General features: G+C 45.0%; 1 protein-coding gene and 1 long non-coding RNA gene across 4 annotated transcripts; one reads left to right on the forward strand and one right to left on the reverse strand.

The window, feature by feature from the left end:
• Positions 1–4,117: 4,117 nt before the first annotated feature.
• LOC147572275 (uncharacterized) lies at positions 4,118–12,248 on the reverse strand. Of its 3 annotated transcripts, none has more exons than XR_015246417.1 (5): positions 12,100–12,248; positions 10,287–11,949; positions 8,150–8,924; positions 7,055–8,060; positions 4,118–4,943 (listed from the first exon to the last, which is right to left on the reverse strand). It is a non-coding gene; the product is annotated as an uncharacterized LOC147572275 (long non-coding RNA). The 3 variants fall into 3 exon arrangements; XR_015246418.1 differs by having other exon boundaries at positions 8,150–8,529; positions 8,705–11,949; XR_015246416.1 differs by having other exon boundaries at positions 8,150–11,949.
• Positions 6,992–22,816, forward strand: SLAMF7 (SLAM family member 7). Its single transcript, XM_025915238.2, has 7 exons — positions 6,992–7,094; positions 16,482–16,814; positions 18,084–18,356; positions 18,571–18,687; positions 19,628–19,731; positions 20,470–20,532; positions 21,290–22,816. Exons 1-7 carry the CDS (start codon positions 7,043–7,045, stop codon positions 21,359–21,361), a joined length of 1,014 nt encoding a protein of 337 aa, XP_025771023.1. The 5' UTR covers positions 6,992–7,042; the 3' UTR covers positions 21,362–22,816.
• The last annotated feature ends 1,068 nt before the right edge of the window (positions 22,817–23,884 follow it).

The raw sequence follows: 23,884 nt of genomic DNA on the forward strand, positions 1-23,884 counted from the left end.
ACACTAATTTCACTATTTCACAGTGAGTTGGAAAACGCATGCTATTGAAGATGTCCAAAAATCCTGTGAAATTGTGGTGAAAGTGTATCAGTGAGAAAGCTCTCAAAATGCTCCCGTATAGTTTTTAGCTCGGAAGCTGAAGTTCTCTATTCCACGTTTTAATGCCACGCCGAGTAATTTCACACAGAAAACCATTAAATGATAATCGGGTGCCAAATCACATCATAAGAAAAGTTCTGCAGTGTTTGCTACATGGTCACTTTGCATAAACATACTCTAATCACAGGTGTTTTGAAAAAGAAATAATCTTGAAAGAGACGTTTCTAAAACGACATGAGCTGTAACAGTACTGTCAGGGTTTAAAGCAACAGCCATTTCTCGCTTTGAGACGACACAGATTTCCCCCTGGAAAGATACAAGCATTATTTTCTCTCATCCCCTAGAGTCTTCCCCCACCTTGTGCTCTGCCACGATAGAGTTCTGAGTCCCTGAAAACTCTCATCCCTTTTCTATTCCCAATTTTCCTCTCCAAATAGAAAAAAAGGAATGGTGGGTGTCATTCACAATTACTCAATTTCTATTACTCCGGATAGTCATTCATTCACTCAACACATGTATTGAAGACCTGCTATGTACCGGGCAACGTTCTAGTTGCTGAGAATAGAGTAGTGAGCAAAACAAAGTCTTTCTTCTTACGATTTTTGGATTTTAGTGTGGTAAATACTACAGAAAACAACAACAACAACAATAATAATAATAACAATGTAAGGGAATAGGAAGTAAAAGAGGAGTGCCTGGGTGGTTCATGCAGTTAAGCATCAGACTCTTGATTTTGGCTCAGGTCATGATCTCACGGTTCGTGAGCTCGAGCCCCAAGCCGGACTCTGTGCTGACAGTGCGGAGCCCCCTTGGGATTCTCTCTCTCCCTCTCTCTCCGTCCCTCCCTCCCTCCCTCTTTCTCAAAATAAATAAACAGTTAAGAAGAAAAAATGTTTCTAATTTAAAAAAAGAAAGTGAAAGATCAGGGAGTGATAGTTTATCAAGGGGACAAGGAAACCCCCTCTAATAAGTAATACTGAGTAAATCTTAAGGAAGGGAAAGCCACGTGGATATCTGAGGGAAGAGATTTCCTCTAGTGCAAAAGCCTTGGGGTGTGCCTGGGGCATTCAGGAACAGTGAGGTGGTTAGCGTGGTGGGCGTGGAACAGGCTGGGGGAAAGAATTAGGAGATGACATCAGAAAGGTGACTAAGAGCCATCATGTAGGGTCAGAAGCCTTGAAAAGTCCTTTGCATTTTATCCCAAGTGATCTGCTAAGCAGGAAAATAGCATGGTTCGGTGTACGTGTTCAATGTATCACCCTAGGGACACCTGGGTGGCTCAATCAGTTAAGCTTGATTTCAGCTCAGGTCATGATCTCACAGTCGTGAAATCAAGTCATGAGATCAAGCCCTGAGTTGGGTTCTGAGTTGGGCATGGAGCCTGCTTAAGATTCCCTCTCTTTCTCTCTCCCTCTCTCTCTCTCTCTCTCTCTCACTACCCCCTGCCCTCCCACACTCATGCACATGCTCACGAGGTCTCTCTCTCTCTCTCTCTCTCTCAAAAAGAAAAAAAAAAAAAAAGATCATTCTAGTGACCTGTGAAGAATAAGTTCCAGGAGACCAAGGTGGAAGCATGGATATTAGTTAAATAGCCTTTGCAATAGTGTAAGGAAGAAATGGCAGTGGTGATGGTTGGTAAGACTGACAAGAAGCAGTCTGTTTCTGAGCATATTCCAAAGTCAAGACAATAGAATTTGCTGATGAATGGATATGAGATATGAGAAAGTGGAGTCGAGGATAATTGTAATTTTCTGGCATGAAAACCTTAATGACTAGAGCTATAATTTGCTGAAGTGAAGAAAACAAGTGGGGGAGGAGGTAAGAGGGAGGGGAGCAAGAGTTTGATTTGGTACAGGGGGAGTTTGGGATGCCTCATACATTCAAATGGAGATCCAGTGTAGGATACACAAGCCTGGAATTCAGGAAAGAGGTCAGAGCTGAAAACAAAATTGGGTGTTTCAAACCAAGAGACTGAATGAAATTGACTAAGGAATTGGGGTAAATAAAGAAATGAGCGAGTCTAAGGACTAAAGCCAGAGACTTTTCAATATTCATGGACGGGGAAAATTTGCATCATTAAACAAAGGAAAATGAGAAGGCTTGGGTAGGAGACAACCAAGAAAGAATGGGGTCTCATGGGCCAATTTAAAAAGAGAAAATGATTAAATGACACATGCTGCTAATATGTGTTATGTTACAAAAGTAGTTATTTTCTGTTTCAGCACAGCCTGAACATTGTTTTAGTTTCTGTCTCCAAATGTGGCTTGATGGGGTGCCCCAGGATTTTTCACTGATGTCATTCTGCCCAATTCTGCTGCTTCTCATATCAAAATAGTTTCTTTTCCTATCTTCCCATAAACTTTGGCTTGGTCAGCTCTAGGACAAGGAAAGCCATGATGGGAATCACTAAAGTGAAATTAAATGAGAATGAGAGGGGCGCCTGGGTGGCGCAGTCGGTTAAGCGTCCGACTTCAGCCAGGTCACGATCTCGCGGTCCGTGAGTTCGAGCCCCGCGTCAGGCTCTGGGCTGATGGCTCAGAGCCTGGAGCCTGTTTCCGATTCTGTGTGTCTCCCTCTCTCTCTGCCCCTCCCCCGTTCATGCTCTGTCTCTCTCTGTCCCAAAAATAAATAAACGTGGAAAAAAAAATTTAAAAATAAATAAATAAATAAATAAATAAATGAGAATGAGGCATCTGCTTCAAAACCATGGCTGGATGGATTTCAGTGAAACACCTCCTCTCCAACCTCATTTTTCTGCCAAGAATGTCAGCATTCGAAATCGCAGTATTTCAAAGCTGCTGTCTCTGCCATTTCCACATTTGTGGAAGTATGTTTACAAATGGGTGATACCTCATAATGGAAAAATCACTGGCTTGAAGTCAAAATATTTGTGTCGTATTCTGACTCTGCTAATAAAATTCTGTGTAACATTGGGTGAAATACCCTTCTATCTCTTCATCAAACTAGATCAAGATAAGTAAACAGGTGTCAACCTGTAAGCCAAGTTAGAAAAATTACCTGTGTAAAATTATGGCTGTCTGCTGGAGTCGTTGTTTACTCTCTTATCAGTTCTCATAGTTTGTCTGCAGATTCTTTTGCATTCCCTATATCAGCAGTGATGTGATCAGAAAATAGTGGTAATTTTTCTCTCTTTTTTTAAACCACATACAGCTTATTTATTTTTCTTGTCTCATTGCTCAGGCTAAGACACTAGTTCATTAACGAATAGTAGCCGTAACTAGAGCAATTCTCATCTTATTCCTGACTTCGATAGTATTGCTTCTAAATGTTCAGCCTTTACGTATGATGTTTGCTATAGTTTTTCACGAATTTTTTTAAATTATGAGTAAATATTAACTTGTACCAAATATTTTATTATGGCTTCTGAGATAATCATACGTTATGCTGCCTTTAGTCAATGTGATGGATTATACTGACAAATGTTTATAATATTGGCCTATTCTCACATTCCTGGAATAAGTGATATTTAATCATGACATATTTTCGACACACCACTAGATGTGATTTGTTAACGTTTCATTTAGGATCTTTGCAACTATGTTATAAGGGACACAGGTCTATAATTTTCTTTTCCTGTCTTTTCATAAATTTGGTATCAAGGTTCCTTTTAGATGTATGTTTATCTTAGTTTTCAACAAGGCTATAGACTTTAATAGATTTGAAAATGTTTCTTCCATCATTACCGTGTTTTTCAAGTCAGATAAGAAAAGTTATCCATGGGGCGCCTGGGTGGCTCAGTCGGTTAAGCGTCCGACTTCGACTCAGGTCACGATCTTGTGGTCCATGAGTTCGAGCCCCGCGTCAGGCTCTGGGCTGATGGCTTGGAACCTGGAGCTTGCTTCCGATTCTAGGTCTCCTTCTCTCTCTATCCCTCCCCCGTTCATGCTCTATCTCTCTCTGTCTCAAAAATGAATAAACGTTAAAAAAAATTAAAAAAAAAAGAAAAGTTATCCACGTTGAATTCATTTCACAAATTAACAAAGTCCTTTTAAAAGATGTCACCATGATTTCATTGGAGTCAGAAGAGAGAAAGGATATAAAAACACATGATCGTGTTCCTCGTTCCGGAAAAGATGAGGTAGACACATTTCTCTTTATTTTCCCCACTAAGTACAGATAAAAATACTGGACATTGTATATAAAACACAACCACAAGATAATTCTAAAAGCTGGAGAGGTGGCACCTGGGTGGCTCAGTCAGTTAGGCGTCCAACTCCTGATTTCAGTTCAGGTCATGATCTCACGGTTTGTGGGTTTGAGGCCCACGTAGGGTGGAGGCTGCTTGGGATTCTCTCTCTCCCTCTCTGTCTCTCTGTCCCTCCCCCCTCAAAATAAATAAATAAACAAACATTTTTAAAATATATGGATAAATATAATAGACTATCCTCCTCTTGAGTTTTCTAAATTATATTTGATAATTGAAGCAAAAACTATAACATTACCTTACATGGTCCTCAATGTATATAAAGGATATATTTAAGATAAGTTATTAGGAAAGGATAGTAAAAGAATCTAATACAAGTAAGGTTTTACACTTTAGTTGAACTGGTAAAATGTCAATACCAGTAGACCATAACTTATGTATGTGTAATAAAATGCATAAAGCAGCCATTTAAAAATCTGTTCAAGATACACTGTAGATATGGGGCGCCTGGGTGGCTCAGTCGGTCGAGTGTCCGACTTCAGCTCAGGTCATGATCTCACAGCTCGTGGATTTGAGCCGCACGTCGGGCCCTGTGCTGACGGCTCGGAGCCTGGAGCCTGCTTTGGATTCTGTGTCCCTCTCTCGCTGTGCCCCTTCCTCACTCGTGCTCTCTCTTTCTCTCAAGAACAAATAAAACATTCAAAAATATATATACACTGTAGATAAATCAAAATGAAACTATAAAAAACATTCAAGGGGCACCTGGGTGACTCAGTTGGTTAAGGGTCTGACTTTTGCTCAGGTCATGACCTCACGATTCGTGAGTTTGAGCCCCACATTGGTCTTTGTACTGACAGCACGGAGCCCGCTTCAGATCCTCTGTCTCCCTCTCTCTCTGCCCCTCCCCTGCTCATGCTCTTTCTCTTTCAAAAATAAATAAATACTGGGGCGCCTGGGTGGCGCAGTCGGTTAAGCGTCCGACTTCAGCCAGGTCACGATCTCACGGTCCGTGAGTTCGAGCCCCGCGTCGGGCTCTGGGCTGGTGGCTCGGAGCCTGGAGCCTGTTTCCGATTCTGTGTCTCCCTCTCTCTCTGCCCCTCCCCCGTTCATGCTCTGTCTCTCTCTGTCCCAAAAAAATAAATAAAAACGTTGGAAAAAAAAATTAAAAAAAAAATAAATAAATACTAAAAAAAAAGAATGAACTGAAATTTAAAAAATATTTCAAGTGACCCACAGAATGACTAAGACAGTAAAACAGAAGAATGGCAATGGCAACAAAGAAGAAGAAACAAAGAAATAATAAAATGGTAGACTTGGGCTCTAGTAAACAATAATCACATTATGTAAACGAATGGAACAGAATAGATAACCCAAAATACACCCATGCAAGTATGGCCACGTGATTTCTCCGTAAATTGCAGAATCATTTAAATATAGAAAGGATTATCTTTTTGACAAATGGTGCTGGAATAATTGAACATCTTCAGGCAGAAAAAAGGAACCTCAATCTAAACCTCACACCTTACACAAAAATCAACTCAAGATGGAGCAGAGATTTAAATACTAAATATTAAAACCGCAATAAGATACTACTGCACATCTATTAAAACAGCTAAAATAAAATATGGTAACAATAGCAAATGCTGACGAACATATAGAAGAATCAAAGCTGTCCCAAAGTACCAGTGGGAATGTAAAATGTTACCACTCTAGAAAATGGTCGGTCAGTTTCTTAAGAAATTAAACAGACATTTACCATCTGACTCAGCAATCATACTCCTGGGCTTCTATCCAAGAGAAACTTTTTTTTTTCTACTTTTTGAAGATCTGTGATTACTAGTGAGACACATTTATGATTGTTATGCATCCAGCTCTTGGTTTTAGCTCAGGTCATGAGCTCACGGTTTGTGGGATCGAGCCCCATGTTGGGCTCTGCCCTGGCAGTGAGGAGCCTGCTTGGGATTCTTTGTCTCCCTCTTTCTCTGCCCTTCCCCCACTCTCTCTCTCTCTCTCTCTCTCCCTCCCTCTGAAAATAAATGAACAAACTTAAAAAAAATTTTTTTAATGGAGTATCTATTTCAGTCGCTTATGCATTGGGTCGTCTGCCTAATTCTTACTGATATGTAAGACTTCTTTATGTATTATGGATATAAGACTCTTGTGGAATTAAAGTATTAAAAATATCTTTTCAGACTATGTGGCTTGCCTTTCTGCCTCTCATAATGGTTTCTTTTAATTAAAATAACTTTTTAATTTTGCTGTAATATTGTCCAAGCCTTCACTTTCTCGTCTAGGAAATAAGAATTATGGTGGTATCTCACAGGAATTAAAAACAAAAAGCGCATATGCTCCTGGGATTTAGCAAAGCCCAATAAATACTGTTATTATTCCCTGTGCCACCCTTTGTTCCTCCTTCTGACCTTCTCTTTGCTTCCACTTCCTCTGTTCTGAATATCTGAGAGATGATGTAATATAGCAGAAAAGACTGGCTGTGTGGCCTTAATCAATTCCTAGCCTCTGTGAGCCTGGTTTCTTCTCTGTAAAATGGGGTCTGCATCACCTTCGGGGCTCAGTTCACTCCTGACACCTTTCATTGACCACCTACAACTAAAGTGAAACAAGCATGGGAAAAAAAAAAAAAAAACACAAAACTAGAGACAGCTCATGGTCACATGTCACTTTCATGGTCCCTCCTATAAAAACGTCAGCTAAAGGAGAGGTGTGTGCACTGTGCGAAGGAGGCGGAATCATTTGAGTGACTGACACCCAGACAACAACATGCTTGCTTACCTAGCAGGCTTCATCCTTGTCCTTCTCTCACAGCATCCGGGTGAGTCCAGACCGTCCTGTCCTCCTGACTGCCTTCCCCATCCTGTACACCTCTAGGCTTTGGGGTCCACTCTGGGACTCGGGCCAACTCAGGAAGGAAGTTCTGCTCCCTCGTCTCCTATTATTTTCTGCATCTCGTGACCTCGAAATCAGAGGACAGGAAGAAACAAGAGGAGAAAGGATGGCTCTGGGGACAGTCGCCCCTTCTGGTTGTCCCAGGGAAGGAAGGGCTGAGGGAAGGGTGCTGGATATCAGAAAGACCTGTGTTCTGCCATGATTTAAATGAAAGATGTTATCTTCCCCGAGCCTCAGCCTTCCTTCCCTTGGAGGGCAACTTTAAAATCAAAACGAGAGCGTACTGGTGAATGTTTCCTTATTTATAAGTATACGTTTTTTAAATATTTAGAAGTCCATATTTAAAAATAGGTTTTAAATATACTTAGAAAGATATTTTCAATGACTGTGCATAACAGGGAGGTTAATGGCAGGAAAGGTTTGAATTTTCTCTCTTAACCAGGCCAATGCAACCCGTGTCCACTCAGAAGAGCGTCTCCTACTGTAGGCACTTTATGTTTACTAACACGAAGGACCGAGGCTGTTGCTTCTCCGGTCCCAAGGGTTCTACTCTTTGAAGATGTTACTAACCTCAGAGCTCTCAGAAAGGACCTGGAGCCCCATCGGTTAGGACTATCTCTCCAGTCACCCAACTCGCAGGGCACCCCCATGAGGTCTCCTTCTGGGGACTTGGCACAGGTGGTCCGTTTGTGGGCACCCCACGACTTCCTGCGGCGACCTGCCCCAGACCACACAGTCGGTCGCTGCTGCCAATCCTTCCCGGCCTCACTGAGTGCTCAGCATCAGCAGACCCTCGCCTCCCCTAAGTTCATTAGAATTTTGCATGCTTTTAGGAAGCTCCTGGCTCGAAGCAGGTGGTCCTACCGTGGGCTTTCGCTTTACAAATGGCTCCCTGAATAGAAACAGTAATCAGAAGTGGAACTTGAAAAATGTGAAGTGGGGGAGGAAACAGCGGGGCTTTTCAAACCCCCAGGTGCTTACCTGGAACGCGAGCTGTGGGCAGCACTGGGTGCTACACCCCCCGTGGTTGAAGGGAGTCCACGATTGTCCTAGGGCCTCTAGTGGGCAGGGCAGAGGAAGCAGTGCCAGCCCTGGACAAGGACCCCCGGGTTTGACCTCGTCGTATTGTCGTGAGTAAGGTCCTCGGCCTCTGTACGCGAGCGCATAGCCTAACTTGCAGAATTATTGTGATGTTTTAAATGAGATACCAGGTACCAAACAAGTACAGTACTAATCGCATGTATTACGCTCCTGCTGCACATGCAAGGCGTTTTTCACACCGTGTCCTCATGAGCCTGTGAGATAGACGTCATCACCCTCCGTTCTTAGATGGACAAACTCGGGCTGGAGAGGTCAGGTATCTTGGGCGAGATGGTACAGCCGTTAAAAAGTAGGGCAGGGACTGGGTTTCCAAAGCTAGTTAGTGTTCTTTTCATCACACCCAGTTGCCTGACAATGCGCTGGACCCCGGAGAAGCCCTCTGTAATTGCGGATTTGAGCTGAATCTTCCCCAGGAGAGCTGTTGAGATTCCTTACCTCTCCAGCTACCCGAGGCCAAGGTAGGGACTGAAGATGCCCAAGAAGAGAGCAGGTGACTCCAGGCTCAGGATGTGGATGTACCAACAGGAACCACCTTGGCCACATTCAGAGGGGCCAAGAAACAGTGCTTGTGGACTCAGGATTCTCATCTGGAAAATGGGCTCAATAGTCTGCTTCTCCCTCACAGATTTTGGGAGGACTAAGTGATACAGCGGGGCTGAGGAGACCATGTTTTCAAAATTTTTTTGACTTTTCTCTATTTTTGAGAAAGAGAGTGAGAGAGAGAGACAGGGCGTGAGCAGGGGAGGGGCAGAGAGCGAGGGAGACCCAGAATCCGAAGCGGGCTCCGGGCTCCGAGCTGTCGGCACAGAGCCCGACGCGGGGCTCGAACCCGCAAACCGCGAGCGAGATCGTGACCTGAGCCAAAGTCAGACGCTTAACCGACTGAGCCACCCAGGCGCCCCGAGGAGACAATTTAAAGAAGGAAAACAAGCCTAGGTGGTTCAGTCGGGTAAGCATCCGACTCTTGATTTCAGCTCAGGTCATGGTCTCACCGTCGTGAGATCAAGCCCCACGTCAGGCTCGGCGCTGGGCGTGGAGCCCACTTAAGATTCTCTCTCTCTCCCTCTGCCCCTCCACCACCCCTCTCCAAAAAAAAAAAAAAAAAGGAAAACAGAAAACGTGGGTGAGCAGGTATTGAGGAGATGTTGAAAAAAACCGGAAGAGCCAAGAGGGAGTGGGGGTGTAGATGACCGAGGGGCAACCTCTGTCTCACGTACCTAAGACTGATTTAAAATCCTTTCTGTGGTAGGTGAGGTAAGGGGAAGTTGGGTAAGGAACAGTAGTTTCCAAAATTGGTGTTTTTCTTTCTTAAGCAACAGTTTGCTTTTATGAAACACAACCTTATGCAGAATCAAACATGTAAATTACTGCATGGAGTGGAAGCCTCCCTGTCGCAAGAAGACTTCCCCAGCCTCCTTCCCATCACCCCTCCCCATCTCTCACCCCCTGGACCTTCTCTCAGCTCTCCAGAAACACCCTGAGGCGCTGCCACCGGCCTCAGGGGTGGCGGGGGCATAGCTTGGGAAGCCCTGCCTTAGGAGTCCTGGCTCCACTGACTGAGAACACGTCACCGTGACCCTTGGAGGGAGCATCAGTCTCCTCATCTGTGAGGTGGGATAGGACTTCGTAGTCCCTAAGGTCTCTCCCGGCTCTGAGATGCTCTGGCTTCCATGAAGAGGATGCCATGAGATGCTGGTACATTCTAATGGACCGCTAATGGACCGTTAACCAACTGAGCCACCCAGCTCCCCCCTTCTCCACTCATCTCTTAAGTCTTGTGGGGGGAAACAGGTTATGGTGGAGGAAGTGATAACCCAGAGGAAAGATACGTGACAAAAGGGAGGAGCTGTTGTCCCTTCCTGTTGTGAACAGTGTCTTAGGGCTGATGCTCCTGCTGTCAAAACATCAGAGTCTTGGCCGGGACAGAAGGCAGAGGGCCTCCTGCTCCAGCTCCCCCCCCCCCCCCGCCACCTCCAAAGGCAGGTTGGCAGGGGACATTTGCTGCGGGAGTTCTTACCATGCGGGGTGATTGGGCATAACCATTCTGCCGTGAATTAGCCAGTGAATGGTCAAAAGCATTAGGCTCCAGACCATCTTCTGAGAAGTTCATCCTGCTGAGAAGCCAACCAAAGAAGTTTGGGGAAATCTGTTTCTCACTTCTAGCCATCCTTAGGGAAATGGAAGTCAAAATGAGACGCGTTCTCAAGGCCTGTCTCCTAGATAAGGCTCCCCTCCCCACCCCCCGTTGGCAGACGGCTCTGAACTTCTCAAAATGCTTTCAAATCCATGTCGCCCCTTCATCCACCCCAAATTCTGGCAAATAAAGGTTATTTTTCTCGATGAGAGTTGAAAACACTGAAACTCAAAGTGCTCAGTGGCAAGGCAGCCGTGTGAAGAGCTTAGGCCTCTGAGACAGAAGGACCCGCTAGCTTCCCGTCCCACATCCACCACTTCTCGGATTGGGGCCGTGGGGAAATCACTCAGCATCTTGGAACCCCAGTGTCCTCATCAATAAGGTGAAGTTTTAGCAACCTCTATCTCATGGAGTTACTTTCAGAAATAAAAAAGCCTAACGCCCATTAAACCAGTTTAGGAGCTAAAGAGTGATACCAAGTGTTTGTTGCTTATCACAGAGGAACCAGAATGAACACGGGTCTCCTGGCTCCCCGTTAGGCCAGAGCACTACCCCTTTCACACTGTTCCATACGGCCTGGCCATCCCCATCCCTCCCTGGGTGTGACCCCAGACCTCACCACCAGGTGACCGGTTATTGGTCAACAAATGGTACGTTCACCCACCGCCCAGCGGAATAACTCCTTCTGGGGACTTTAAAGTAGAAAATCAAGTGTGGTAAACTTCAGGGGGTGGACGTGAGAAAAAAGTGGAGGCTTGCTCAGGGAAGGGCTTTATGGGTCTTGAATAATACTTGGACGGGCAGAGAGACGGATAAAGCACAAAAAAATGTGGGGTGCAAAGTAAACTGGGAGTCAGGTGAGGGAGGCTGGCTGCTTGTCCGGCGGTAGTAAGTGACGTCATGTCTTCTCACGACATCATAGGGTCATCCTGCCCTTGGGCAAAAGCCCTGGACTTTTTTGAAGAGTCAGCCCAGTTCATGTGATACTGTTGACCTAATTACCATGCCAGAGGAAGGCTATCCCTTGAGCTAGGTGCCCGTCAGTCTTACCCAACCCATGCAGCTGCTACAAAATGAGGAAAGGGTAAGGTGGATGCGGAAGAGGCGAGTTAGGACAGTCACTGCACTGGTCCTCCAGGTGGGAGGGTAGATGAGTCTCTTGAGGCCCAATCCTCCCGGGCCTTTTTGGTAGGTGTTAGTATCCACTCAATCTCTAGAGTGTCCCAATCTTACAGATCACGTTCACTTTCCCTACTGTAGGTTCCCCAAACGCCTGCTGCATCCCGTTTTATAACCCATACAGGTAGTTAATTAATGACTATCTCCTGACCCCATGAGTAGGAGTTGCTCCCTAGTTATATCCTCAGCTCCTAGACACAAATATGGAACTCCTGGCACAAATGTGGAGCAAAATAAATCCTTGCGAGAGGAAGGAGTGACTGAAAGAGGAAACCATGACCTACCTAGGCATGGTAAAATTCGATAGGATCAGGGCAGGTGGAAAAGCCAACCACAGAACGCGAAGCTTCGGTTCAGTCTTGAAATACTGAGAAGAGAAGTCTCTTGTTTCTGGATCCCTTTTCCCCCCACCAACTCTGAAGAACTGAGTTGTGAAACTCTGGGAAGGTCTTTCCACAGAGGAGGAAATAAAACTGGTTAGGACTCACCCACCCGGCCCCCTATCCTCTGAACTCACATTTGGGGAATGGCATGGAACCACTTTCTTCTTTCATGACCCGTCTTTTCATCCTGAAGATACAATTAAGGTAGAACGATAGACTCCCTCTAGGCTCCTGTGGGCAATTTGCACCGTGAGGTCTTCCAATTTCATACTGACAAGGAGCAATGAATTTGGAGGCATGTTTTTTTTTATATATATATATATATCGCCACACGAAATTTGCAGCTCTTGACATTCAGCCTGCAAAAATAGAACCACATGTGTGAACAAGTGAGAAGAATAATCGTGCATGGCCTAAATGGGTGCACACAGCCACTAAAGCCACATCCTTGCATTTTGCCACCTCCCCAGCTTACACATCTCCCCCCAAACCTCATGCGAAAATGATATTATTCAAAGGTGCCCTAAATCCAGGATTGCACCTATTTAGGGCCAGGGGATACCCAACCTTCATTTGACTGCAGAATATTCACCTTATTGTTGAAGTAAAAGGACACAAACATTAGTTGATCAGTCAAAAATTGAAAACAAAATGGACTTTGTCTGTTGCATGTACTGGGACTATTTAGACACCCGTTGAGATGGTTAAGCCACTGGAAACCATCCTACTTCAGTATTAGAGATGCAGGGGAGAAGCTTTTTGAAAAATCAGATTATTTAACATAATGATTTAATAAAGGCTTGATGGATCTAAAATATATATGCACTGACTGATAAATTATGGTGACAAGGGGCCAGAAATGTTTCGAACAGGAATCAGCCCCTCAAAAGGCATTTACCCAGGGGAAGAAGCCATAAATTTATCCCCCTCCCCTGCAAAGAAAAAGGTTGGGAAGAAGCCAGTACTTTTGGACACAAATTTACCACCACCACCCCCAAAAAAAGGTTGGTCAAGATCCCAAAACTGTGATCGAGGGACTAGGGGGACTAGGTGAACATTTAGTGGCATCAGATTCCCTTACTCTGGGGCACCGGCAGCTCAGCTCAGGCTTGAGGGAAGTTCACCGAAGGACATGAAGGGGAAACCAGGATCTGTGAGGCCCAAAGTCTTCAGGGTTGACATCTGAGCCCTCCTGGGAGCTGATGAAGGGGAGAGGGCTAGAGGTGGCACAAATGCCCCAGGGCCTTCAGACTAAACCAATGGGGGGACATTGGGTTAAATCCTCAACAAATCATCACCTACTAGCTTTGTGCCTTTGGACAAGTTACTTAGGGTTTTTTTTGAATCTCGGTTTTCTCATCCAACCATGAGCTGACAAGCTTTTGCTGTAAAGGGTCAGATAGTCAATATTTTAGCCTTTGCAGAGGATATAATCTCTATTGTAACTTCTCAAGTCAGCCTTGGTAATGGAAAAGCAGCAAGAGACACTATGTAAGCAAAAGAACATGGCTGTGTTCAATTTGAACTTTCTTTACCAAAACAGGCAGCGGGCCACATTTGGCCCATGGATTATAGGTTGCTGATCCCTGTGCAAAGGGATCAAAATTCCAAGTTTTCAGGATCGTTTTACATATTAGGCATAATCTTTACGACAAGGGATGGGCACGGATTCAACCTTAATACATAGCAACTCTATTGGGAACTCTGTCAGAGTAGTTGGGTTGTAACAGAGACTATGGAAAAAATAGTGCAGCCATTTTCGATATCTGGATAGGCCAGTACAGGAATTTGTATTTTACTAGAAGAGGGATAAGTTACAGCGGTGCCACTGTGGTAGAAAATATTATGGTAACACTCAATGCTAAAATAATAATAATAATAATCCAATGAAAAATGAGCAGAGAACCTGAAGAGGCATTTTTCCAAAGAAGATGTAGGGATGACCAACCAACACATGAAAAGATGCTCAACATCACTAATTATCAGGGAAATGCAAATCAACCGCCATGAGATATCACCTCCCACCTATCAGAATGGCTAGGATCCAAAAGACAAGAAATAACAAGTGTTGGTGAGGATGTGGAGAAAAGGCAATCCTAGCACATTGTTGGTGGGAATGTAGATGGTGCACCCACTGTGGAAAACAGTATGGCGTTTTCTCAAAAAATTAAAAACAGAAATATCATATGACCCAGTAATTCCACCACTGGGTATTTACCCAAAGAAAATGAAGACACGAATTCGAAAAGATATATACACCCCCCCTTTGTTTATTGCAGCATTATTTATAATAGCCAAGATGTGGCAGCAAACCCAAGTGTCTATGAATAGATGAATGGATAAAGAGGATGTGATGTATATACATGATGGAATATTACTGAGCCATGAAAAGGAATGAGATCTTGCCATTTGCAATCACATGGTTGGACCCAGGGGAGTTACGCTAAGTGATAGAGGTCAGACAGAGACAGACAAACGTCATATGATTTCACTGATATGTGGAACCAAAAACAAAAAAAATTGAAACAGACTCATAAATACAGAAAACAAAGTGGTGGTTGCCAGAGAGGTTGAGGGGTTGAGTGAAATAGGTGAAGAAGATTAAGAGGTACAAACTTTGAACTATAAGATAAATAAGTCACAGGGGGGAAAAGTACAGGACAGGGATTAGAGTCAATAATATTGTAATAACTTAGTCTGGTGACAGGTGGTGACTATGCTTATCATAGGGAACACTGCGTCACGTATAGAATTGTTGGCTTACTGTGTTGCACACCTAAAACTAACATGAAACTCTACTTCGATTTAAAAAGTATGGCAACATATAGAAATAGAACCTGGATGCTTGGTCAATCATACGGAGCCACTGAGGCACAGGGCCCGGGACCTACGATAGTTTTAATTTCAGAATCAGAAGAAAAGTAAGTATAATGATAACAATTAATATATAATAATGAATCCAGCTGGCATTACAATTCATCGTTATGCCAATGCAGTCATAAAATATAATTTTTAATATTTTTATGGTCGAAGGACCAACTACGGCAAAAGTGCACGCAGCCTACAAAAGTCATAATGGGGACCAGCAGTTACCTCATTATACTACAATGGTCAGGAACCTATAGTTTGGATGCTCTGTTGGATTTGGAAAAGATTTTCTTGGGGCATCTGGCTGGCTCAGTAGGCAGAGCATGCAACCCTTGATCTCGGGGTTATGAGTTCCAGCCCCACGCTGGGCAGAGAGATGACTTAAAAAGGTTTTCTTCAGGGCACCTGGGTGGCTTGGTTGGTTAAGCGTCCGACTTCAGCTCAGGTCATGATCTCACGGTCCGTGAGTTCGAGCCCCGCGTTGGGCTCTGTGCTGATAGCTCAGAGCCTGGAGCCTGTTTCAGATTCTGTGTCTCCCTCTCTCTCTCTGCCCCTCCCCTGTTCATGCTCTGTCTCTCTCTGTCTCAAAAATAAATAAATGTTAAAAAAAAAAAAAAAAAGGTTTTCTTCGTTTTTTTCTTTTTTCCTTTCTGTGCTTTCCGTGATGGAACTAATAAAAATTCTCTTAGAAATTTCAGCGTGACGCATTACGGTAAAAGGCAGAAGGGAAGAAAACTGGGTTTTGTGCTTTTATGGAGAACACCTTTAAGAAGCTTTGGGTTCTGGTTTTGGTTCACCACTATTCGTGATCCTTGAGTAAGTTCTCTCACCCTCTGGCATTTAGTTCTCTCATCTGTAAACAGTGACCTATAAGACCTCGACCCTGTGGGTACTGATGTGGGCTTTCCCTCTTACAGACTGTAATTTCCACAAGTCATTTAACCTCATTGTGGCTCAAGTTCCATATATATATATATATATATATATATATATATATATATATATATGAATCCTTCCTCTAAGCATTGTTTTAAGAGTTAAATAAGCCTCACTACAAGTCCTAATCATTGGGCGTAAGGATCACGGGTGCCCCTGGACATACTGCAGGGCATCCAGTAACTCACCCCTTGCCTTTCCACTCAACGAAGGACACTGAAATTCAGGTCAATGAGAACCTCACTCAAGGATGATCTTGAATGCACCTTAATCTACCCTAAAACAGAAGACCAAGTTTCCCAGATATTGTTATCATTAGGAACTTAGAGCTCCCTCCCCAGTGTCTGGTCTGTGCTTCTGCATCCAGATCAGTTCTCCCAAGGGAGTCTGGGGGAAGGGGACAATAAGCTCCCCACTTGTCCCCTAACGGGAACTTGTCAAGGATGGAGCCGGGCCTTATGACCTACCTCAGAGTGTGGTCTTTCCAGACTGAGGTCTCTGGGAAGGGATGGGTTCGCCTGCAGTCACTGCTTTCAGGCAAGGCGCTCTGACCTCAGTGCCTTCGTGTGAATGAGGTTTCAAAGGGTTTCCCAGAGGTTGGTTGGGTTGGCTCCACAGGGTTTCTCAGGACCTTCCCAGGACCCAAAGCAGGCGAATAATTGGTGACAAGGGCAGGGACATGGGTTTATTTTACGGTTCTCTGTCTCTGCAGGGCCAGCAACCTGTGGAGCCCCGAAGGAGCTGGTTGGTAACCTTGGTGGGTCTGTGACTTTCCCTCTGAAGCTCCCAGGAATTCAGATAGACACTATCGTCTGGACGTTCAACACAACCCCTCTCGTCACCATAGAGCCAAAAATGCCAGACAGACAAGCCAACGTCATAGTGACCCACAGTCGTAACAAGGAAAGGGTGAAGTTTTTACAAGGAAACTACTCCCTGAAGCTCAGCAAACTGAGTAAGAATGACTCTGGTGACTACCGCATGGTGATATACAGCTCTTCCCTCAAAGACTCCTTCAGCCAGGAGTATAGGCTGCGTGTCTATGGTGAGCAGAATCGGTTCCCAAAGTGGATGACTGTTTTCATAAAGTGGTAAACTCTGATACTGGAGCTGTTCAAGCAAAGGCTGGATGAACTCTTAGCAAGAATGTGGAAGAGGGAACTCTTGTATGGATGAAGTGAATGTAGTTGACCCCTAAGTTCCCTTCCTGTTCAGAGACTGTGAGAGGCAATGCAGATAGACAATGGATGATGTGGGACACAGCGACCACACAAGCCAAATGCTGGGTGCTCTACCTACTAACTGCATAGCCTTCGCCAGGTTACTTAAGCTCTATGAAACTCCGTTTCCCTATCTGTAACGAGGAAGAAAGTGATCCCTATCTTAGAAAGACTTTTGTGTATAAACATCAATTACACCTTCTCCCCTACCAACGCCAACCAATTGAGAAATGGACACAAGAATCAGGAGGAAGATAAAAATATCAGTTATTTTTTCTGACGAAGCTAGATAGTAGAAATATTTTCCCCCAACTCTAGATCACTCAGGGAAGATGAACTTACAAAACAATGACTCAACCAGCTGTAAGAATAGTTGTCTCACTCACTGAGCTACAGTACAAGGGATGCCAGGAGATGGGCCTCCAGGTTTGCCCTTAAGAAGTAGGCTATGGACCTTGAGCCAGGTGGTCCTCCATATAGACATAATTGAGGGGATCAGGGGGACACGCGTTATGTGGCCAGACTAGCTGCGGGAGGGGAAAAAGGTCAAACCACATCTAAACAGAAATCGTAACAGCGCAAAGTAGACAGATGTAGTAGAGAAATGTAGAGGGTGGATGTCAGGCTCTCACCATCTCATCAATGAGCAAATTGCTCATTCTCTAGGGGAGAACAGTGAGCAGAAGAGAGAGGGGGGGCACCAGAGGTATTATTCCCACACTATTGTCTCCCAGAGAGTAAAGCGAGAGTCGCTTCAAGGAAGCCTGAGGACAGAAGAATGGGGAGCCTCTGGAAAAGATAAAATTAGCTCCCATCTACGATGCATCTAGCACAAGGCTGGCCGTATAGCTGTGCGTTGAAAATGGCGGCTGCTTTCTTGTTGTATTATTATTATTTCTACTGCTATTGGTGCTTTTAGGTAGCTGTGGGAAAGCAGACCTAGGTAGCTCTTTCCCAGATAAGAATAAGAATTCTTCCCTGGACTGCTGCTCCCTCTCTGCTCTGTAGCACCACAGAGATTCAGCCCGAGATCTACAAGAATAATTCAGAAAAGGCATAGTTTCCACCCTTGGTGGTCTGTTTCTCTTTTGCAGAACACCTATCAAAGCCCAAAGTTACCATGGGTCTGCAGAACAATAAGAATGGCACCTGTCTCACCAACCTGACATGCTTCATGGACCAGGGAGGAGAGGATGTGACCTACAGCTGGGAGTCCCTGGGGCAGGCAGCCAATGAGTCCCATAATGGCTCCATCCTTCCCATATCCTGGAGGCTGGGAGAAAGGGACACGATCTTCATCTGTGTGGTCCGGAACCCCATCAGCAGCAACTCTTCAAACCCCATCTTTGCCTGGAAGCTCTGTGAAGGTGACTCTCTCTCCTCTCTCTCTCCAGGGGCCTCTGGTCTCAGGACCTATACCTTCTTCAGTCCCTGGTCCCCTTGGGAACAGCCCATGAAAACTGGAGACCCCCCGGAACTTACCAGACTGGGAGGGAGGTGGCACTTGCCTCAAAAGTTGGGTCATTTTCCCTATCTGACTCTTCTCCCTTCCCTGTGCCCCCACCTATTCTATCTTTAAAGGTGCGGCTGCTGACTCAGAATCCTCCATGATCCTGGCTTCCCTGGGGGTGCTGTTGCTGATCAGTGCCTTTGCACTGATGCCAGTTCTGTTGATTATGCAGAGAGAAAAAAGAAAAGGTAGAGTATACACTATTTTTGCCTTCAGCCTCATCCGTGCATGTGCTCCCTCGTTTATTCAACAAACATACGTTGAGCTGTGTGCCAGGCTCAATACTAGGCACTAAGGATACAGAAATGAAGAAGCCATACTCTGTGTCCTCAAGGAGAACACAATCAACCTTCACTCCTTAGTTCTGGAGTAAGAGAGTGCTGGAGTCCTTAACTCCTCCCCTAAGACCAAACTCCTCCCATTTCCCTCCCCAGTGCCACCCCTACCCTTCCCCCAAAGGGACTTACTGGCGTGACTCTCCTGATGACACAAACCCCACACTGCTGACTCTGCTCCCCCGACCCGGGAGGTGACAGCCTCCAACTCTGAGGTCCCATAGAGCGGCACACCCTAATCAGCCCTTCCAATCCCCATCCTTGTCAGAGGCCCCAAACCAGTTCTGGCCCTCGTCACCGGACCAACTCCAGAGACCTCTCTTTACTCTGTACCTCAGTCTAGATACATTCCTCCTGGAGAAGTCTGTCTCTGCCTCTTTCCATGCTATATCCCAGGCTCTGCATCCCTAAACCCTGCTGATTTGTTTTCTCAGGTTCCCACTGATACTGTTTGTGTGGGGTGTTGGGGAGGGACCTAAGCATCAGTTGTGTATAAATTGCAAATGTTAAAATCTTTCTTCCCTCTTGAAAGAGCTCTGAAGGCATTTCTGACTTGCTCTGCTTCTCCTTTTGGCTGACTTGGTCCAAAAATTGGGAAGTGAAGTGCTGAGAGTAACCAGCTCATCGTGGGATCTCCCTGAGTGTAGCACTGAGAGTCCCATGTCCTGAAACACCCTTCAGTTGTAGGGACTCAGCATGGCAGTAACCTTAAGTGGGTCTTCCAGGGGGTGAGCTGGTGGGGGTGGTGAGTGGAAGGAGGTTTGGCCCTGATTCTCTCCCACCTCACTTTCAGAGTCCATTGAAGGGAGGAAGGGAATGGACACTCATCAGGAAATTCCTAACTACTACCCCCCGTCTGGAGAGACCCCAGTTTACGACACAGTCACTTGCGTTGATGTGAGTCCTTTTTCTATCTTTCCTGGAGCCTGATCTTATTCTCTAAGGCCCTTCTTGCTTTAGTTGAAATTTCTGCATGGACTTGGGTAACATGGCTATGAGGATGTATAGTCCTTGAAACCCCATGTGTCTCCCCAAGTCCTTATGAATTCTGTCTTGTGCAGGATTTGGTGGCCTCTGTTTCTGACCCAGCCAGTAATGCTCACCATGTGATCCATGGAATCTTCCCTTCCCTCCACAGTTCATGAGGGCCACTCAACAGGCCCAATTTCTTTTTCAAAGGACGGCAGGTAGAAAAGCGTGACTCTGGCCTGATGTTTAAGTTATAATGTAGTTCTGTCGTTTTGACCCATCGGTGATCCTCACATATTTGCTCCAAGGACCCTTCAGGCTAATGGAAAAATTTACTTGCAACTTTAACAATATTACTTCCCATTATACTTCCATCACCTTAGGCTGCTCATAGCTCACAGGACTTCTATATCTTACACATTTTTAAACTTATTTAAATACAGCACAGTTTAACAATCGGGCAATGTCTTCTTGAAAAGGAGTTATTAATAATTATAATAACACTCACCAACAAGAGCTTCTCCCTTCCCCATTCCTCTCTTCCTTCCAGAACCTCTCTTCCTTCTTGCCCCTTCTCCCATCTCTGCTTTCCCTTACTCTAGACTCTGGGTGTCTCTTTGGCCTTGTCGAGCTGACCCTATGATTTCTTCTTTGTTTTTTTAATAGCAAACTATTCCAGAGGAAAAGCCAGAAAAAACACTTTATTTCTCAGTGCAAATACCTCAAAAGGTAAGAAGCTTTAGAGCTGAGATTCACCTTACTTGTCTCATCCTTTTTCCTGGTTCAAGCTTAGCGAAAAATGTCTTGGGCCCCAAAGATCTTGTATTCTCTGGTATTAAACGTTTCCCCAGTATGTTCCCATTCTCTTTGCTGGGGGTTTACCCAAGAATAAACAGAATAAATGAGAATTATGTTTTAGGAGTTCAATGGGGCAATATGGAACAAATAGAAAGGGAGAGAAGAAGCTCTAGGGAAAATCAGCAGGATCCCGAAGACTTGGGTTGAGAAAAGTCCAAGGCTTGGGTCATGCCTCAGAGGGCTGGGGAGGCAATGTCAGCTTGCTGCTGAGCCACCAGTAAGCCGGAGGTGGGAGAAATTTCTGCTGCTTTTCTTTGGTCTAGCTACGTTGCATCGTGTTCGCACCCTCTCCCTAGTCAAACTACTAACGTGCTAAGCTTTAATAGCTTAACCCTTCACAGATCACGCTTCGCAGAAGTGGTGATACTGTCCCGTCTCTCCTCCCAACCAGATCAGAAAAGATGAGGATGGGCCAAGCACTTTGCTTAGTTAGCACTTTACTTAGGAAAGCAATAGGATTATTGGAAGTAAAGTGCAGCTCGTTAAGCATTCAACAAGATAAATGTGGTTGGAACTTAAGTAATAATTGGGTGACCCTGGCTAGGAAGAGCGTCTGGGATGGTGGGGTCTTCTGGTGGGATCCAGAGCCCTCCCACCTCTACCTCTGATCTTTATATCTGCCTAACAGATGGAGGAGCCCCACTCTACACCCATATCCCCAGACACACCAACGTTATTTACCTATGAGACCGTCAACTAAACAGCAGTGCATTGCTTCTGCCTCATGAAGATGGCGAAGAAGGAAGCCCCTGCCCCTCCCAAAGCCAAAGCCAAAGCAAAGGTTTTGAAGGCCAAGAAAGCAGTGCTGAAAGGTGTCCACAGTCATAAAAAAAGAAGATCTGCACGTCACCTACATTCCGGCGGCCCAAAACACTGCGTCTCCAAAGGCAGCCCAAATATCCTGGGAAGAGCAGCCTCAGGAGAAACAAGCTTGACCACTGTGCCATCATCAAGCTCCCCCTGACTACCGAGTCAGCCGTGAAGAAGAAAATGGAAGACACAACACACTTGTTTCATCGTGGGTGTCAAGGCCAACACGCACCAGATCAGACAGGCCGTGAAGAAGCTCTACGATATTGGCGTGGCCAAGGTCAACACTCTGATCAGGCCTGATGGAGAAAAGGAAATATATGTTCGACTGGCTCCCGACTATGATGTTTTGGATGTTGCCAACAAAATTGGGATCATCTAAACTGAGTCCAGCTGGCTAAATCTAAATATAAAATTTTTCACCATAAAAAAAAAAAAAGAAAATGGTAAAAAAAAAAAAAAATCACTGAATTGAGCAGAAATATCAAGGAAGAATGAATTATTGACTTCCTTCCAGAGCGACTATCTTCAGATTTGAGGTCCTTCAGATGAGTTCCTAATTCCATCCACTCCTGAGAAATGTCCTCAAACCATGAATGGGTAACCATCTTTTCCTGGAAATGTGATGGTGAGTTTATCAGCCAACCCCAAGCAAGGGGCTTAGAAGTGTCTCCACAAAATGTAAATGCAGCGTCTGTCATAAGACTGACAGCTCCCATTCTAGGGCTTGGAGGTCAGGAGTGGACCTAGAGTCTGGCAGCCAAAAGGGCAAGAATATAGGAATGGCAGACATTTCCAGAAGAAGCAGACGTAGTAGCCAGAAATGGATTCACTAACCACCTCATTAACCGTGTTCCTGGCACTGTGCTGAGCCTACACTGATTTTGGTCAGGTGTGATCTCTGCCCTTATGAAATTGGTTCCTCATGAATGACTTCTGTGGGCATTAGGAGCAGGTCTCACCACAAATCCCCAATAACCGGAGAGCCAAGTGTGGATCCACAGGACCTGGAGGTCAAAGAACACAAGGACAGAGAAGCCAGGCAGAAGACTATGGCCGGATGGAAATTTTAAAGTGTGTTGGGACTGAAGACAAGGACTGCTGCCTCAGCTCTATTTACACTCCGTGCTGTAGGTGAGAAGGTCGTGCCTTAGGGCTGTACAAAAGCCCATCTCAATGGAGACATTGAACCTGAAGACACATTTCGAATCTATTATAAAAGACGCAGAACTAGAGGTGATCATGTATAAATATTTAAAGTTGTGTAATTCATTCAACCAATATTTATTGAGAATCCCCGCCAGGTCAGTCTGGCAAATAAAATGTATGTAATCCCCGCCCCTCATAGAGTTTCCCTTTTTAATGAAATGAAAAACGTGGGGAGGAGGATAGTTACTTTTGATATATTTATGGACGCATCTTGAAGGAAAATGGTGGGAAGGGATATGATGCTCCAGGTCTGAGGGGGCCTGAACTGCCAAATCACAAAACGAAAACAGTTTTGTTTAATGCCTTTTATTCAAAAGAAAGCAACCCACGGATTGGGGGAGCACAGTGACTCCCAAGCAGTGGAAACTCTTCTCAAGGGACTTGGGAAAAGAGCAAATTTTATAAAGCATTTGAAGAGGCAACATGGAAACAGGGCATAATTGGCTAGGAGGGTAGGGACTTCCTGAGTAAGGTGAACATCCCCACAACAGGTGAGTTTTCTATGACGCCCCTCTCCCACCCCCATCCACATCCCACAATCTCTTGCAAGGAGCCAGTTGCTTTCATGTAAAGTAAAGTTTTATCCTATGGGTCCTCACATGACTCCTACAGGACAAGCTGGCCTAGGTACTTGTGTCCACTCTACAAATGTTGAAATTGAGGCAAAGAGAAACTGCCGTATACAACCAAAGCTAGAAAAAAAGCAGTGCCCACTCCACCACCCATCATCCACCAGAGGATGAGGAAGATGGGGACTCAAAGCTAGAGAGGGGTGGGGGCACCTGGGTGGCTCAGTTAGTTAAGCATACGACTTCGGCTTAGGTCATGATCTCATGGTTCATAGGTTCAAACCCTGAGTCAGACTCTGTGTTGACAACTCAGAGCCTGGAGCCTGCTTCAGATTCTAGATCTCCCTCTCTCTCTGTCCCTCCCTTGCTCGCACTCTGTGTGTGTGTGTGTGTGTGTGTGTGTGTGTGTGTGTGTGTGTATCTCACAAGAAATAGATATTTTAAAAAAAAAGGCTAGAGAGGAGTGGATCCCCCTCTTCCCAAGTGTAGCATGAGGGAAATGGCATAGCTTTGGAGACAAGCAGTCTGGAGTCAAAAGCCCTTACTAGCAGAGTGACCTTTGCCAAAGACTATTTTCTCATTTCTTGTTTCTATTTTCTTATTTCTAAAGCCATTATAGGGCTTGCAGTGTGGGA

This window comes from Puma concolor, chromosome E4 (assembly GCF_028749965.1).
Source record: "Puma concolor isolate L17-30 chromosome E4, mPumCon1.1.hap2, whole genome shotgun sequence".
NCBI classification, from domain to species: Eukaryota; Metazoa; Chordata; class Mammalia; order Carnivora; family Felidae; genus Puma; species Puma concolor.

Excerpts from the sequence above, each read along its gene's own strand:
- SLAMF7 (XM_025915238.2), top strand. The coding sequence starts at position 7,043 with ATGCTTGCTTACCTAGCAGGCTTCATCCTTGTCCTTCTCTCACAGCAT. Across the intron at positions 18,357-18,570 it reads TGCCTGGAAGCTCTGTGAAG|GTGCGGCTGCTGACTCAGAA; the intron begins GTGACTCTCTCT and ends CTATCTTTAAAG. Across the intron at positions 19,732-20,469 it reads ACACAGTCACTTGCGTTGAT|CAAACTATTCCAGAGGAAAA; the intron begins GTGAGTCCTTTT and ends TTTTTTTAATAG.